At 38.4% G+C, this 15,148-nt stretch overlaps 1 protein-coding gene across 10 annotated transcripts in view; it reads left to right on the forward strand.

The window, feature by feature from the left end:
- Positions 1-15,004, forward strand: part of LOC106153180 (uncharacterized) — a 38,602-nt gene extending 23,598 nt beyond the window's left edge. For 5 of the 10 annotated variants that reach the window (XM_087003950.1, XM_087003951.1, XM_087003952.1 and 2 more), the window contains 30 exons: positions 161-279; positions 580-732; positions 1,004-1,174; positions 1,461-1,625; positions 1,787-1,901; positions 2,098-2,124; positions 2,996-3,177; positions 3,435-3,626; positions 3,794-3,954; positions 4,196-4,304; positions 4,551-4,754; positions 4,988-5,136; positions 5,452-5,566; positions 5,712-5,867; positions 6,000-6,148; positions 6,330-6,474; positions 6,777-6,989; positions 7,367-7,678; positions 7,876-8,028; positions 8,218-8,385; positions 8,616-8,728; positions 8,915-9,095; positions 9,317-9,529; positions 9,746-9,907; positions 10,098-10,315; positions 10,495-10,618; positions 10,815-11,023; positions 11,232-11,340; positions 11,603-11,775; positions 13,255-15,004. In XM_087003950.1, coding sequence (XP_086860076.1) covers positions 161-279; positions 580-732; positions 1,004-1,174; positions 1,461-1,625; positions 1,787-1,901; positions 2,098-2,124; positions 2,996-3,177; positions 3,435-3,626; positions 3,794-3,954; positions 4,196-4,304; positions 4,551-4,754; positions 4,988-5,136; positions 5,452-5,566; positions 5,712-5,867; positions 6,000-6,148; positions 6,330-6,474; positions 6,777-6,989; positions 7,367-7,678; positions 7,876-8,028; positions 8,218-8,385; positions 8,616-8,728; positions 8,915-9,095; positions 9,317-9,529; positions 9,746-9,907; positions 10,098-10,315; positions 10,495-10,618; positions 10,815-11,023; positions 11,232-11,340; positions 11,603-11,775; positions 13,255-13,426 — 4,832 coding nt within the window. In that variant the 3' untranslated portion in view covers positions 13,427-15,004. Of the gene's footprint in view, positions 1-160; positions 280-579; positions 733-1,003; positions 1,175-1,460; positions 1,626-1,786; positions 1,902-2,097; positions 2,125-2,995; positions 3,178-3,434; positions 3,627-3,793; positions 3,955-4,195; positions 4,305-4,550; positions 4,755-4,987; positions 5,137-5,451; positions 5,567-5,711; positions 5,868-5,999; positions 6,149-6,329; positions 6,475-6,776; positions 6,990-7,366; positions 7,679-7,875; positions 8,029-8,217; positions 8,386-8,615; positions 8,729-8,914; positions 9,096-9,316; positions 9,530-9,745; positions 9,908-10,097; positions 10,316-10,494; positions 10,619-10,814; positions 11,024-11,231; positions 11,341-11,602; positions 11,776-12,112; positions 12,145-13,254 lie in introns of all 10 variants that reach the window. The other 5 variants (XM_087003953.1, XM_087003954.1, XM_087003957.1 and 2 more) reach the window with 2 other exon arrangements.
- The last annotated feature ends 144 nt before the right edge of the window (positions 15,005-15,148 follow it).

Below are 15,148 nucleotides of genomic sequence, written 5' to 3' on the forward strand. Positions count from 1 at the left end.
CAGTTTGTTAATCGTTTTACAGGACCTTTATCAAAATTTCCATCGTTTTGGTCATTTCACTACACTGTTTGTCACTTTCACATAAGATGTGCTAGAAAAGGAGAGATAGATGCTATTGCACCAACCAGCTTGTAAATGTGTGTTATATTTTCCCATTCAGTCGCTCAGAAGATCTGCCACTTGCTTGGAGTGAATGTGACAGACTTCACAAGAGCATTCCTGAAACCCAAGATCAAGGTGGGCCGCGACCATGTCACCAAGGCACAGACAAAGGAACAGGTCAGTGGCTGTTTTGATTTCTGTATTAATATTGAATTGATAGATTTTATTGTTACTGCAAAATGCATTGTTCATTCTGTTGAGGAGGAGATAGTACTGGAAGATGTCCCACTCTGTGTGAAAAAAATCAGTTAAAACTTCCAATGACAGATTATCCTATTTCTTTTATTCAAATGTCTGAATGATTATAAAAGATCAAATACAAGTGTCACATTTTGGTAAAATTCACTTCAGAAGCTTCATTATGCATTATACCACCTATTTGAAAAAAGATATGAAATGTTATGTCTTGATCCTCAGGTTGAATTTGCTGTTGAAGCTATCACCAAAGCAATCTATGAGCGCATGTTCAAATGGCTGGTGACCAGAATCAATCGTTCTCTGGACAGAACCAAGAGACAAGGAGCTTCCTTCATTGGGATCCTGGATATTGCAGGATTTGAGATCTTTGGAGTAAGTGGAGACAATGGAAACCAGTTTCATATAGAACCCCTTTGACTCCTTTACTCAAAATCATGCCTTGTGAAAAGGAAAGAAGATTAGCAAACTTTAATATAGAATGTATCATACATGAATTTAATTGGTGATAAAATAAATTGTTCCTAAAGAGACGTTTTCTGCCCATGATTTGTTGATTTGTATGAGATCTTCATATTTTTTTATCATTACACAAGGAACAAAATCTGTTTCACCACATGAATTTTATTGTTTTTCCATTTTCCAGACAAACTCGTTTGAGCAGCTGTGTATCAATTATACCAATGAGAAGCTTCAGCAGCTGTTCAACCACACTATGTTTATCCTGGAGCAGGAGGAATACCAGAAAGAGGGCATCGAGTGGAAGTTTATTGACTTCGGGCTGGATCTTCAACCCACCATTGACCTCATTGAGAAGGTAGGAGTAGAGGCGCAGTCTATGGACGTTTATGGGCCTTTATTGTTGTGTTCAGAATTTGTGTCAAGGAATTAAATCTACCATGCAGATTACTAAGACTTCAGTTTGTTGTTTAAACATAAAAATTTAAGTTTGATTTAAAACACAAATAACCATTTGTTCTTATTATTGAATTAAGCAATTGTTTTTTTATTATTGAATTTTATGCATTCTCTTCTTTTTTATCATTTAATTTTATACATTTTCTCAATATCATCTAATATGACCACTTTTCTTGGTGTTCTAGCCTATGGGAGTGCTGTCATTGTTGGATGAGGAGTGTTGGTTCCCCAAGGCCACAGACAAGTCCTTTGTGGAGAAGCTGGTCTCTCAACACAACACACACCCCAAGTTCCAGAAATGTGACTTCAAGAGCCAGGCAGACTTTAGTCTCATCCATTATGCTGGAAAGGTAAGACTGACACAAGAAGGAAAAGGAATATTTATTGATGTGGATTGCCTTTTATGTTTCCTTAGGCAAAAATTTGTGGGCATATGTCAACTGTGATTGAATAATTGTAATGTTCAACCAAAATTGGCTGACGGTTTTTAGAATATTTCTGCTATTTTTAGGTTGATTATGCTGCCAAAATGTGGCTGATGAAGAACATGGACCCCCTGAATGAGAATGTGGTCAACCTGTTGCAGACATCCTCAGACAACTTTGTGGCCACTATCTGGAAGGATGGTAAGATGGCTTCTTTCTCCCAGTGTATGGAAAATATGTTTAGTCTTCAAGTATGCCTTTATTCTGTACCTCATTTGGAAAATTTTAATGATATTGTCTTGGTAGAAAATCTTTTATCATGTCACAGAGCCACTGCGATGCCTCAATTTTCTCTGGAACACCAAAAACTTGTTTAAGACCATTCTTTTCAATTCAGTTTCTTTTGGCAAGGGATCAGGGAAGAGTAAGTGCCAGTGTGGATATGTTAATGAAGCTGAATAACATGGCAGATTTAATGCAGCTGTTGCCAGCATGTTAGAGTTGTTTGTTGAAACTTGATTGTTTAGTTGCCATCTGAAATAGATGATGATTTTGCTGATCAGCCAGGAGTTTATCAGAAGTGTTATTTTATACCTGTTTGCAAAATTATCTTTCAAAATGTGCCAATCACAAGAAATGTTTATTCTTAGAATTAGTAGGTTTTTTCACTTCAGACTAAGCAGTTGAAAAACGGGTTGAATAACGGAATTTTTATTTCTGCTTCTAACAAAAACTCAGTATGTGTTGGGCTGAGTGCGCAGTTCATTGTTCATTCAAATGTAACAAACAAGTCAGTTTTATACATTACTGTTGCTCTTTTTTATTATTGATTTATTTATCTATTTAATTATTTATTATTTTTTGTGGTTTACTATTTATTATTACAAGAAGTTAAATAATTCCCAGGTTTGCTTTGTGGCATGACACAAACTTCATGCAAGTGAAGTATATTTCCAGTCCTATACTAAACCGGGTGTTGGAAAACATGGCCATTGCTGCATGTGTTTTCTGTCATTCAGATACATTTCAGTGTTTATTTGTCTGGAATAATCTACTGTGTTCATTAATACTAATGTTGTATGGTGTGAGGTGTGATTGAATGTCAGACTTGGAGAGAAGGTATTTGAATAAAAATTGTTAGAATTCCATCATGTAAGTGTATTACCAATAGTGGATTGTCAGGAAACAGGTGATTGAGAAGTATTAGATGTCTTTGAAAATATGAACATGTATTATTACAGAGATTTGTTTCTTCCTTTACGTACCTGACTGACATTGTGTCTACTTGATTCCAGCGGAGATTGTTGGTATGGGGAATGTTGAGGCCTCAGAGACTGCCTTCGGGAACAGAACTCGCAAGGGCATGTTCCGCACAGTGGGGCAGCTTTACAAGGAGCAGCTCACCAAGCTGATGACCACGCTACGTAACACCAACCCCAACTTTGTCCGTTGCATCATTCCAAACTATGAAAAGAAGGCATGTGAATGTTTTGTAAAATCATAAATGATACTGAAATTTTAAATTAAAGGAGTTGTATGTATGAGAGAATTTAACACTAAACAACATTTTCCTTACTGTATTATTTCTTTGCTTACAGAAGGTCATAAAAGCAAATGGTTAGGAGTTTCTTCCTAAGTAATTGAAACTAATAAACACAATACCTACTTTGATATAATCCATTGCTAAAAATGAATAAATCCAGTACTTAAGTGTATGTACTTCTCTGTCTTCAGGCTGGTAAGATAGACTCTGGCCTCGTCCTGGATCAGCTGCGCTGTAATGGTGTCCTGGAGGGTATACGTATCTGCCGTCAGGGCTTCCCCAACAGGATTGTATTCCAGGAGTTCAGGCAAAGATACGAGCTGTTGACGCCCAGTGTCATTCCTAAGGGCTTTATGGACGGAAAGAAAGCTTGTGAACTGATGGTAAGGACTTCCTCTCTAAAAATTGTAAATCAAAGACATCGGAAATCTATCTAGATTGCACGTTTTGAATTGATGGCCAAGAATTCCTGTATTACACAAGTTATTTGCTTGGATATTTGTAGCAATTTTAATTGGATTAACTCCCATTTTCTATATTATTATATCAGATCAAGGCCTTGGAACTGGACCCCAATCTGTTCAGAGTTGGTCAAAGTAAGATCTTCTTCCGTGCTGGAGTTCTTGCCCACCTGGAAGAGGAGAGAGACTTGAAACTAACAGACATTATCGTCTCCTTCCAAGCCCGTGCCAGAGGTCTACTCGCCAGAAGGTGCAGTTTCACATCCAACATTTTCTATATAATTTGCAGAGTAATCTGACTACATTAAGTAAAGGGGGTTTAAATAACAAAATTAATGTCTTTTTAAAATTGATGTAAGTTACTGCGTATTATACATATCTCTAAAAAACAAAATTTATATCCATAAAATACTTGTTCATAAAGTTATCCTAGTTAATAAACCATGATTTGATGAGGTTCACATATTGATGACCCTGAGTGTCTACTACAGAAACTACCAGAAGCGCCTGCAGCAGTTGAGTGCCATACGTGTGATCCAGAGGAACTGTGCTGCCTACCTAAAACTCAGGAACTGGCAGTGGTGGAGACTGTTCACTAAGGTAACACTATTAGCTTCTGGTCTGGAAAACTAAACCAGCTTGATCAGATACATTTGATACATGTACGTCTTTGTTTTAGAAATGTGCACATCAGGTAATTTTGTACCCACCAGTTTGAAAAAGGGAAAGCCCTTTCAATCACTGATCTGAAAAGTGCCATTCTGTCTGTTAAGATGATGAAACGAGTTTTGTAAAAAAAGATGTTTTCCTGACAAATCAGCAATTGCTCTGTGATGTGTTTTTCAGGTGAAGCCATTGCTCCAAGTCACCAACCAGGAGGAGAAGGTGCGTCATGTCGAGGAGGAGCTGCACCACTTCAAAGAACAGTTTGAGAAGAACAAAACTGACATGGTGGAACTGGAGAGAAAGCAGCAACAATTGATGGAGGAGAAGAATGTGCTGGCTGAGCAACTGCAGGCAGAAACAGAGCTGTGTGCTGAGGCTGAGGAGGTATCTACCATCGTGATGTTTTGTATCTTTATATACTTAAAATATACTTTGTGAGTGCTGATTCCTTGTAACATTACAATGTGAAATGCATCAACACTTTTTGTTTGTTTGTTTGTTTAGGCCTATAGGTGAATTTTAAATGGAATTATAATAAATTCTAGTAGTTTTAACTTGTGGAAAAATTATAACTTCTAGAAATCAAAATTATAGCAATGTGTTTACTTTTTTACCAGTCTCGTGCACGCTTGGCTGCCCGTAAACAAGAATTAGAAGAGATTCTCCAAGATTTGGAAGCCAGAATAGAAGAGGAAGAGGACCGTGCTAATCAAACCATGCAGGAGAAGAAAAAGCTGCAGCAGAATGTTCAAGACTTGGAAGAACAGTAAGTCCTATCTCACTGTACCATTACAAAAATAGCATGAATAACATGGACAGAAAATATGTCACTGATTTGTCTTGTACAATGTGAACATTTGATTTGACCAGTAGAGGAAGAAATTTTTATTTCTGTTTTTATGCTTTGGATGAATGGCTCATATTTTAATTTCAGTAGATTTAAAATAGCTTGGAAATTTAATCAGCATATGATAAATCTAGAATTTAAATTGACCAGAAGGATTTATGTCATTGTTTATTATGGTTACTGTAGCTTTAAAGTTCTTTTTTGCTTCCTTGCTAATGATAAGTACTATTTCAGGCTTGAAGAAGAGGAGCAGGCCAGGCAGAAACTGCAACTTGAGAAAGTTGCAGCAGATTCCAAAATCAAGAAATTGGAAGAAACTGCAGCTGTCATGGATGATACCAACCATAAGGTACTTGATGATTTGATTATAGTAAAATCTAATATGGAGTAGCATAGAATCATTTCACTTTTTTACCATGTTTTCACAATTGATCTTTGTGATTAAAATTTCTCTTGAAGTTTATTTTTAATGTGACTCAAATTCTTGTTTTCAGTTAACAAAAGAAAAGAAGTCTCTTGAAGAACGATTGAATGAAGTGATATCCAACTTAGGCGACGAAGAAGAAAAGTCCAAACAGTTGGGCAAATTAAAAACCAAATATGAAGCTATCATTGCCGATCTGGAAGAAAGACTTAGAAAAGAACAAGAAGTGAGTTTTCCACTTAACATAGATGGTTCTTGCATGATGTGTGTTTAAGATGTGTCATAAAAAAGATAATGGCTCATGTTACCTAAATGAAATTTGCATCTACAAAATAACATAAAATGTTGTATTTATTAGGCAAGGCAAGAATTGGAAAGGATCCGTAGAAGATTAGAAACGGAACTGAATGATATAAGAGAACAGCTGAATGAGAAGAAAATGCAGGTGGAGGATCTCCAAGCACAGCTATCGAAGAGAGATGAAGACCTGCAGCAAACCTTGGCAAAGTAAGTGTTCTGATTGCCACCTGATTTTATGGTTCTCTGGTCAACATTGTCATAACTTTCTGTCTGATTGGAGTCAATGGGAGAAAAAAGCAGTTCCAAATTTTTTCAAGGCATCTGAGAAATTCCCTCACTAGGGTAAAATGTTCATTTAACGGTTATGCTTTAATTTTGTCCGCCGCAGGGTTGATGATGAAGTCAGCCAAAAGTCGAACTACGTAAAACAGATCCGTGAAATGGAGAACCAGGTCCAAGAGATCCAGGAGGATCTGGAGGCAGAGAAGGCAGCAAGAAACAAAGCAGAGAAGCAAAAGAGGGACTTAGGGGAGGTGAGTTTTATAAGAAAAATAGTCCTCATTTCCCCACTGAGACTAAATAAATGACATTGCAAACACTGCAGAGTTTTAATAAATTGAGATTTACACTATTTTCAATTATTTTTAACATAGTTAAATTAATGAACAAGAAAGACATGCTTACATTAAAATTTAACTTATTAACAGGGGGGGGGCATTGCAGGCTCATAGCACAAGCATTAAGGTTTCATTCTGTGATGTATAACAAATTGTTTCTTCAGTTTAGAAACTATTTAGTATTTGTTAAAAAATTCGTCCTGTTTTCTGCCCTGTAGGAACTGGAAGCTCTGAAGAGTGAGTTGGAAGACTCTCTGGACACCACAGCTGCCATGCAGCAGGTTAGAACAGCCAGAGAGCAAGAGGTGACCTCTCTCAAGAAATCCCTGGAGGAAGATCACAAAACCTTTGAACTCCAGATAGCAGACATGAGACAGAAACACACCGCCCAGATAGACCAGCTGCAGGAACAGATGGAGTCAGCTAGAAGGGTAGGATGTCGCTTTGATCACTTATTATGTAAGGTTTTGTAAAATGTACAAAGAATGGCATGTAAAGACCCCATTCCCATAGATATTTAGATCGATCTATCTCTTGGGCAGTCTCACTAAATTGGTGTCAGCTAACAGGCTTAAATGTCTGTCCTGCCTACTAAATCTGTAAGAAGGTAATTAACTGTGGTGTGCGCTCGGCTGACAGCAAATCTCTGGGAATGCAGTCAAAGATTGGATCTAAATACTTTGGACTAAATGCTTTATTCTATTAGTCCATTAGACCAGAAAGTAGATGTTGATAACTTTAAGGCATTAAGTTTAGAAAAATAATATTTCAAGAATGGAAGTTATCATAGGGTTTATTATTGTTCCAGGCTAAAGCTAATGTAGACAAAGCTAAGTCCACACTAGAAGCAGAAAACATAGATATGGCCAATGAGATCAAACAGCTATCAACAGCCAGACAAGAAGCGGAAAGGAAGCGTAAGCAGGCGGAGTCTCAGCTCCAAGAGATCTCGTTGCGTCTTGCCGAGGCAGAACAAGCCCAGGAGGAGCAGGCCTCCAAGCTGTCACAGTTGCAGCAAGAGTCGGAGCAGTCGTCCAGTCAGTTAATCGAAGCAGACACCAGGGCCTCCCAGCTGTCCAAGCAGGTGGGATCACTCGAGTCTCAGCTGGCTGATGCACAGGTAAGAACAGAACATAAAATGTCTGCAACTACTGTATTGAATTGGAGTCAAGTTTGGTTGATTGTCACTTGTATTGAAGTATATGGAAACTTGAAGAAGAGAGAGCATTGTGGTTGTTATTAAGCTGCTTATTTGGAGTATCTAATCTTGAAACGGTTACTTCATCTTCATTATATCATTCATGTCCCCTTTTGCAGGAACTTCTCAGTGAAGAAACACGCCAGAAGCTGAGCACACAGTCCAGACTGCGTCAAACAGAGGAGGAGAAGGAAAATCTCCTGGATCAACTTGAAGAGGAAGAGGAGGCCAAGAAGAACTTGGAGAAACAAGTGGCTCACCTCTCGGCACAGGTAACTGAGAGATGCAGTTTAAAGGGAACAGGAAAGAGTTAATTGTTTATGGTCCTATGAAACACTCGCATTTGAACTGTTTTGTAGTTGGTGTCAAGTTTTTGAATGATTATACTTATCACTTGGCACATCAAACTGATAATATTTGTCACCAGTATTCAATCTACAAAATTGCTTCTCCTCCTTCAGATGGGCGAGTTGAAGAAGAAGGCAGAAGAGGATGCTCGTATAGGAGAAGAATATGAGGACTACAAGAAGAGAGTCAACAGAGACACCGAGGCCCTTAGACAGCGCGTGGATGAACTCACTGCCACCAATGATAGGTTGGAGAAATCAAGGAAGAAGATGCAGGCTGAGGTATGTGTCTGTTCTTGCATCTAGTGGAAATTTGTTTGTAATGTGAATTTAGCTTTGTGAAGAGTCTATCTAGTATATTATTGAAGTTTATATAGCTAAATATTTAGTGTTATGCTTACTGTGTGTGTCTCTGTATGTTATTAATGTTTAATATTGGATATGTCTCTTAGACTGTATTTGTTACCTATTTGTATTTCTTATTTTGTTACATTGTATTTCTTTTTTGTCAGGTTGAGGATCTCAATGTGGCCCTGGAGGGACAAAGAGCCACATACAGCCAGCTGGAGAAGAAGCAGAAGAAGTTTGACCAGAGTTTGGCTGAGGAGAAGGCAGTGTCTGAAAGGTAACTCTTTTTCCATGCAGGGCTATTAATTGCTTGTCCTCACAATTAAGAAATTTAGGTGTATAATAGCAGTGAATGCCTCATTAGAGATGCAGAAAACTTATTTCCAGATAAAAGTTTTCATTGTTTATAAATCAAGTTTCCTTGCACTCAGTCTAAATTGTTGCCATATCTTTCCTCTTTCAGACTTGGCCTTGAGAAAGAACAGGCTGAGCGTGAGTGCAGAGACAGAGAGACCAAGATCATGGGTCTGCAGAGAGAGCTGGAGGAGATGAGGGACAGAATGGAGCAGTCTGAACGTCTGCGCCTGCAGCAACAGCGTGAGCTGGAAGATCTTATGTCCTCAAAGGATGATGTAGGCAAGAATGTAAGTGAGACAGAGTTCAGTTTTGTCTTGTTTTTTGTTACTCCGGCAAAAATGGTAGTTGTATGAAATACCAGCCAGACATTACTGCTATAATCAGCTTTCCTGTAGAAAATATAACTGTGTGGTTCTAAGTGGAGGTATTTTGTATATGGGAGTATCCTGCCCCTGTGTTTTGTACATATATTTTATAATACACTAAGCATGTGTGTCTCTTGTGTTAGGTCCATGACCTGGAGAAGGCCAAGCGTACCCTGGAGGGCCAGGTTGAGGAGCAGCGTATCCAGATTGAGGAGTTGGAGGATGAGTTGCAGGCCACAGAGGATGCCAAGTTGAGACTGGAGGTGAACATGCAGGCCATGAAGGCGCAGTTTGACCGAGATCTGCAGACCAAGGAGGAGCAGGTGGAGGAAGGAAAACGCAGCTTGGTGAAACAGGTTAGTGTCTTTTAAAGCAATGGAGGTACCTTAAATTGCCAGGTGTCTTATGATGCAATCTTGTATTACACTTTAAATAGATATGTCAACATGGTCAGTTTAAAGAGAAAAATGTTTTTCCTGTCATCTTTTGCGAACTGAAATTCTAGGAAACATTGTCTTTCATAATTTCTTAAAAATTTTTTGGTTTATCATATGTTATTTAATATATTTTAGCTGAGAGAGTTGGAGGCTGAGCTTGAGGATGAACGCAAGCAGAAGACTGCCGCCAGCAATGCCCGTAAGAAACTGGAGGGAGACCTGAAGGATATGGAACAGCAACTGGACATGGCTAGCAGACTCAAGGAAGATGCTGTCAAACAACTCAGAAAATTCCAGGTAAGGATAAAAATGATAAAAACTATAAAAAGCATTTTTGATAATGTCAGAGTTATTGGTTGACACAAATGTATGAAATAACAAGTAGATTTTTGAAACTGGGAACATTGTCTCATTAGAAAAGTTCAGAAATACTTAGCAACTCTTGCAACTTGGTTCCTAACATTTCTCTGACAATTTCCCTCCTCAGGGCCAGATGAAGGACTACCAGCGCGAGCTTGATGAGGCCAACCACCAGAAGGACGAGGCTCTGTTGGCTTCCAAAGAAAATGAGAAGAAACTGAAGGCTCTAGAGGCAGAGGTTATCCAGCTCCAGGAGGAACTGTCTTCAAGTGAGAGAAACCGCAAGCAGGCACAGGCAGAGAGAGACGAACTCCAGGATGAGATCAATAACAGTGCTAACAGCAAGTAAGTACAAAAAGCATTGGCCAAGCATTGCTGTTTTATGTGACATTTGATTATTGCTACAATTTTGACAGAAATATGAGCAGTAAAAAATAATGGTTTACTGTTATTTTCTATAATTAAGAACGATGGACTAATGTTTACTGGTATCAGTTTTAAATTGTGTTACACCCTTTTTTTAGGAGTGCCTTACTCGATGACAAGAAGCGTTTGGAGGCCAGAATTGCTCAGTTGGAGGAAGAATTAGAGGAGGAACAGAGCAACATGGAGATCTTAGTGGACAAGGCTAGGAAGAATGGGGTACAGGTAAGAATGAAATATAGATAACACTTTTTATAGTTTAATGAGAAGATGTTATCTATAATAAAGAATGTAACGAGAATTAGGTATGAAATGATAAAACTGTACATATTTATCGGCAGAATTTTAAAGATTCTGTATGATAAGGAATACATAAACACAAATAGGAGATTTATCGATGAAATGTGAATTATTTGCTCAGATCGAGCAGTTGACCACTGAGCTGGCTGCAGAGAGATCGTCCACCCAGAAATTGGAGAATGCCCGGATGTTGCTGGAGAGACAAAACAAGGAGCTGAAGGCCAAGCTCCAGGAGCTTGAGGAGGTCACAAAGACCAGGAACAAGGCCACCATTGCCGCTCTAGAGAGCAAGATTGCCAGCATGGAGGAGAACCTGGAGACTGAAGCCAGGTAAGAATGGCTGACATAAAAAATGTTAGAATTCCATTTTGTTTTGAAAAAAATTGCAAGGACAGAATTAAAAGTTTTGGTAAGTTTCATTTTGCATTCACAATTTCATATTGTAAAGTTTAAGACAATTACATGTATATATTTTTCAGTATTGTTTAAGTAAGCTCACACAAGCACCTCTTTCATTTGAGTGTCTGTTGTCTTCCAGAGACCGTCAGGCCCTTGCCAAGTCCAACCGTCGCCTGGAGAAGAAGCTGAAGGAAATGGTGATGCAGGTGGAGGATGAGCGCAGACATGCTGACCAGTACAAGGATCAGGTAGAGTATTTGTCTTTATTCTATCAGTTTTGTTTACAGTCAAGGTTATTACAAATGGTTGCTGTTTATGCAATCGATCTGTGTGTACAGTTATAGCATTTGGCTGGAGTTTTTTAAGTACAGCCATGTTTGATGAATGTCAGACCATTTCCAAATAAAATGGAAATAAAGAAGACAAATTATCACATGATATTTTCATTGGTTCTGGGAAAAATAAAATTGTTTAGACAAATAGTTCACTATTTTCCCCCTCACCATTCAGGTGGAGAAGACAAACTCTCGCGTGAAGCAACTGAAGCGACAGTTGGATGAGGCAGAAGAGGAGGTGACAAGGCTGAACGCAAAGAGCAGGAAACTCCAGAGGGAACTGGACGAGCAGAATGAACAGAACGAGGTCATGACCCGAGAGGTCACTTCACTCAAATCTAAAATGAGGTAGGCACATCACCGCGCCTTCCAGTGATATACTAAGTTTAAAGTAAGGTTATGGAATGTCCCCTCTGTTTAGGTGACATTCTTGAATCATTGTAGGTGGTGATTGGAAAAAGAAAGCATAAAAGCAGATGCTGGACCAAGTTAAATTATCTTTTGTGAGAAAAGGAAATGTACAGACCAGATAAAGTTGGATTTCCTTGAGGCCAATATAAATGTTAGACCCTTACATGTACAGTTTTTTTTTCTTTGTTTGTTTGAATTAAAATACAAAACAGTTGCTGGAGTTTTATACTTGTTTTGTCATTGATTAACAACAACAAAGTTTCAATCTTTTTAGGAAAGGCCTTGACAAAGTGGATGCTGATTCAGGTAGCAACTTCCAGGCATATCAAAGCAATTTATGAAAACATGCTGTTATATTATATATCCACTAGTCACTTCTGACCTAGACACCATCTAAACGCAAACTGCTATAGCATTACAGTTTTCTTTATTTGAATATATATATATATTTATTTATATAGATCAAAAGTCCAAGATGAAAGTTGTCTTTGTGTATTAAATTGTAAAAAAAAAAAAAAAAAAAAAAAAAACGATAAGAAATCCCAGCATCATAATATAGTGTTTGCGTGGATTGCGTCTAGGTATCAAGCAGAGTTAGCCCCTAACCCAGAGTTTGCTTTTCAGTGCTCAAAGGGTTGCTTATGATATTTATTTGGGTTGCAAGAAGTCATTGCTCCAAGGTGGATACCTATTATGATACAGCAAGTTGGATTAGAAATAGCCGCCGTCCAACACATAAAATATATATCATTGTTACAGTATTCTATATCTAATTACCAGTTTACATCTACATACCAATCACGTGAGGAGGCCAAGTGCATGTTTGCCTTGCTGGATAATGGAGAATTTAAGAGAACTGCTGTTGCTTATAGCTGAGGAAGAACAGTCTGCATGATGTGGTTACAAAACCCACCATACACCCATTCACACCTGCAACATACACCCACCTAGACCCCATACCTACCCCATTTACACCCCGACTCCTCAAAAGAAATAAAGTGGACTGTGTGTCAAAATTCACAATTTACCATAATCTAATATCAGCATAGCATATGAACAGTTTTGGCAGGTGAAGCAATTCAAGGGATTTTGACACTGTTCACTTCATTTCTCAAGAGTAGGGAAAACCTCATGATAAAATGTCAGCCAGTCTTTAGTTTGTAAGGTCCTTATCACATGGAGCGGTACAGTTAACAGGAGGCTGTTTTGTTAAGTTAATTAGTTGGCCATTTGAGCACAGGGTTTTTGTTTAGGTGATTCTGTTTTGTAAAAAGCATCTTATTAAGTTGTTAATCTTTCAAAATGTGCTGATACAGTTAAATGTACCGTGCAATGTGAGAAGGCCTTCAATGAAGCTATTGAAAAAATAGTCTGTATTTTAGCGTACCAGTTGACGGAGTCACTTTTGTTTTTCAGACGAGGAGGGCTTGATAGGGAATCGAGGACGACAGCACGATCCAGTCTCCTAAGCTCATACAGGACCAGCACAGTGCCATCTACAGCTTCTACTGGGGACAGCGAGGATGAGAAAGATGAACAAACATCACAGGTGGAGGGTAACGGAATGGCACAGAATGCTGACGGTTAGGCTCTGAGCTGGCTTCATACTCCTTGGCACTCTGACTGATATGAATTCAAAGGAAGACCAATTGTAAGATGCTATCAAAAAACGGAGACTGATATTTCATAGAGTGTAATTGATGCTGAGGACGAATTCATGTTTCTTCATTAAGGGTGTCACAAGAGCCTACATTGGTTGGACTCTGCCAAATAACTATGGCAACTTATGTAAACATACACAATATGTGATATAGCAATTTGAATGAATAAGAAGAAAAAAAACAAGGAAAATTGTGAAGAAATTATTTTTCATACTGTGCAAGATGTGAATATTGTGCATGCTTGTGAGACTTTATATGATATTAAAGAACATTATAGTTATCTGAAGGTCACCCAGCGTGAGGGACAGAAAGGGGAGTGAGATAAATTAGATAATACTGCTGCTGCTGTAAGGTCAGAAATATTTAAAAAAGAAAAAGAAAAATGGCCAATAATATAGTTCTACATTCTGAAGTGAAGTACATTACACAAGAGGTTGCTTTGGGTTGAGGGAGCTTAGTAGAATGCAGGACCTTGAGTATTTTTTTTTTTTTTTTTTCATGAAAGGCTATGCTCATGTACATAAGTAGAACAGTCTGCTTAGTGTGGTGTACTAGCTGGCTCTCATAGTTTGCCAAGTGACCTTATGTATTGATCATATACATATATATATATACATATGTTTATACTTAAAACAATTCTCTGTAATGATAACTTGAGGCACTTTGAAAATCGGGCACTGAAAACCCCCATTATGCCAAAATGCAATTCCTGTCTTTCACACATTGCACGTTTGGCCTCACAACCTTTACCGATTATAAACTGACACTCGAACATCTCGAGGGCTAACAGATCTGTCTCTCGGTCTACAGCCAAATTCAAATTCTCCTGATGCTGTCACTGTGAAAGGGCTGCAGTAGTACCGTGTGTTGTGTGACAACAATTGTGATTGAAGACGGCTAGCAGTAGACGGACATTTAGCTGCTCATCCAAGCATTCCTTAGGAACGATACGATGGTATTTAACTGACCAAGTAAACATGCCATATATATACATACATATAACATGCTTGTTAATGTTATTATTCTTAGGCAACTTGTTCACAAGTATCATTACCTCAGACGAGGTTCTTGAATGCTTTATAAAGTAATTGTTATTATTAATTTCCCTTTGGTGTGGTCTTGGCATTCTTGATACGTTTTATAATACATTGACTGTAACAAGTAGTAAACTGGCGCGGTTCATTCTTTATCGGATGGGCTGCGCCTACGCCAACATGAAAAGGATGCGTTAAGTAGCGTTTTTGTTATAAGCAGATAGACTAGATCCATTTTGGCTACTGTCCTTTTTACACATAGACTTAACCACTGACCCCCCCTCCCTTCCTGGTGTATGGTATGTATATACGTAGGAAGGCGTTGAGGGGGTCTAATAGTTAACTTTGCACTTGGTTAGTCTCATCGCTTGGAGTATGCATTATGACGTTGCCACTGGTGGACAAGCAGATGTTTTTTGTTAAAGCTTCTGGTACTACCACGTTGTAATAAAATTTCACCAGTACATACGGGATGAGTCTTCGAGTTTTCATTTTGCCTGAGTGAGGGATTTGTTCTTGACCAGATTCAAGTATCTTCCCCCACCTTCACCCCTTAAACGGACTAAGGTTCATAACATCCCTAACATGTTAGTTTAACATTCCAACCAAGTTGGT

This window comes from Lingula anatina, chromosome 2 (genome assembly GCF_051362555.1).
Source record: "Lingula anatina isolate TDL-2025a chromosome 2, LinAna3.0, whole genome shotgun sequence".
Classification (NCBI taxonomy): Eukaryota; Metazoa; Brachiopoda; class Lingulata; order Lingulida; family Lingulidae; genus Lingula; species Lingula anatina.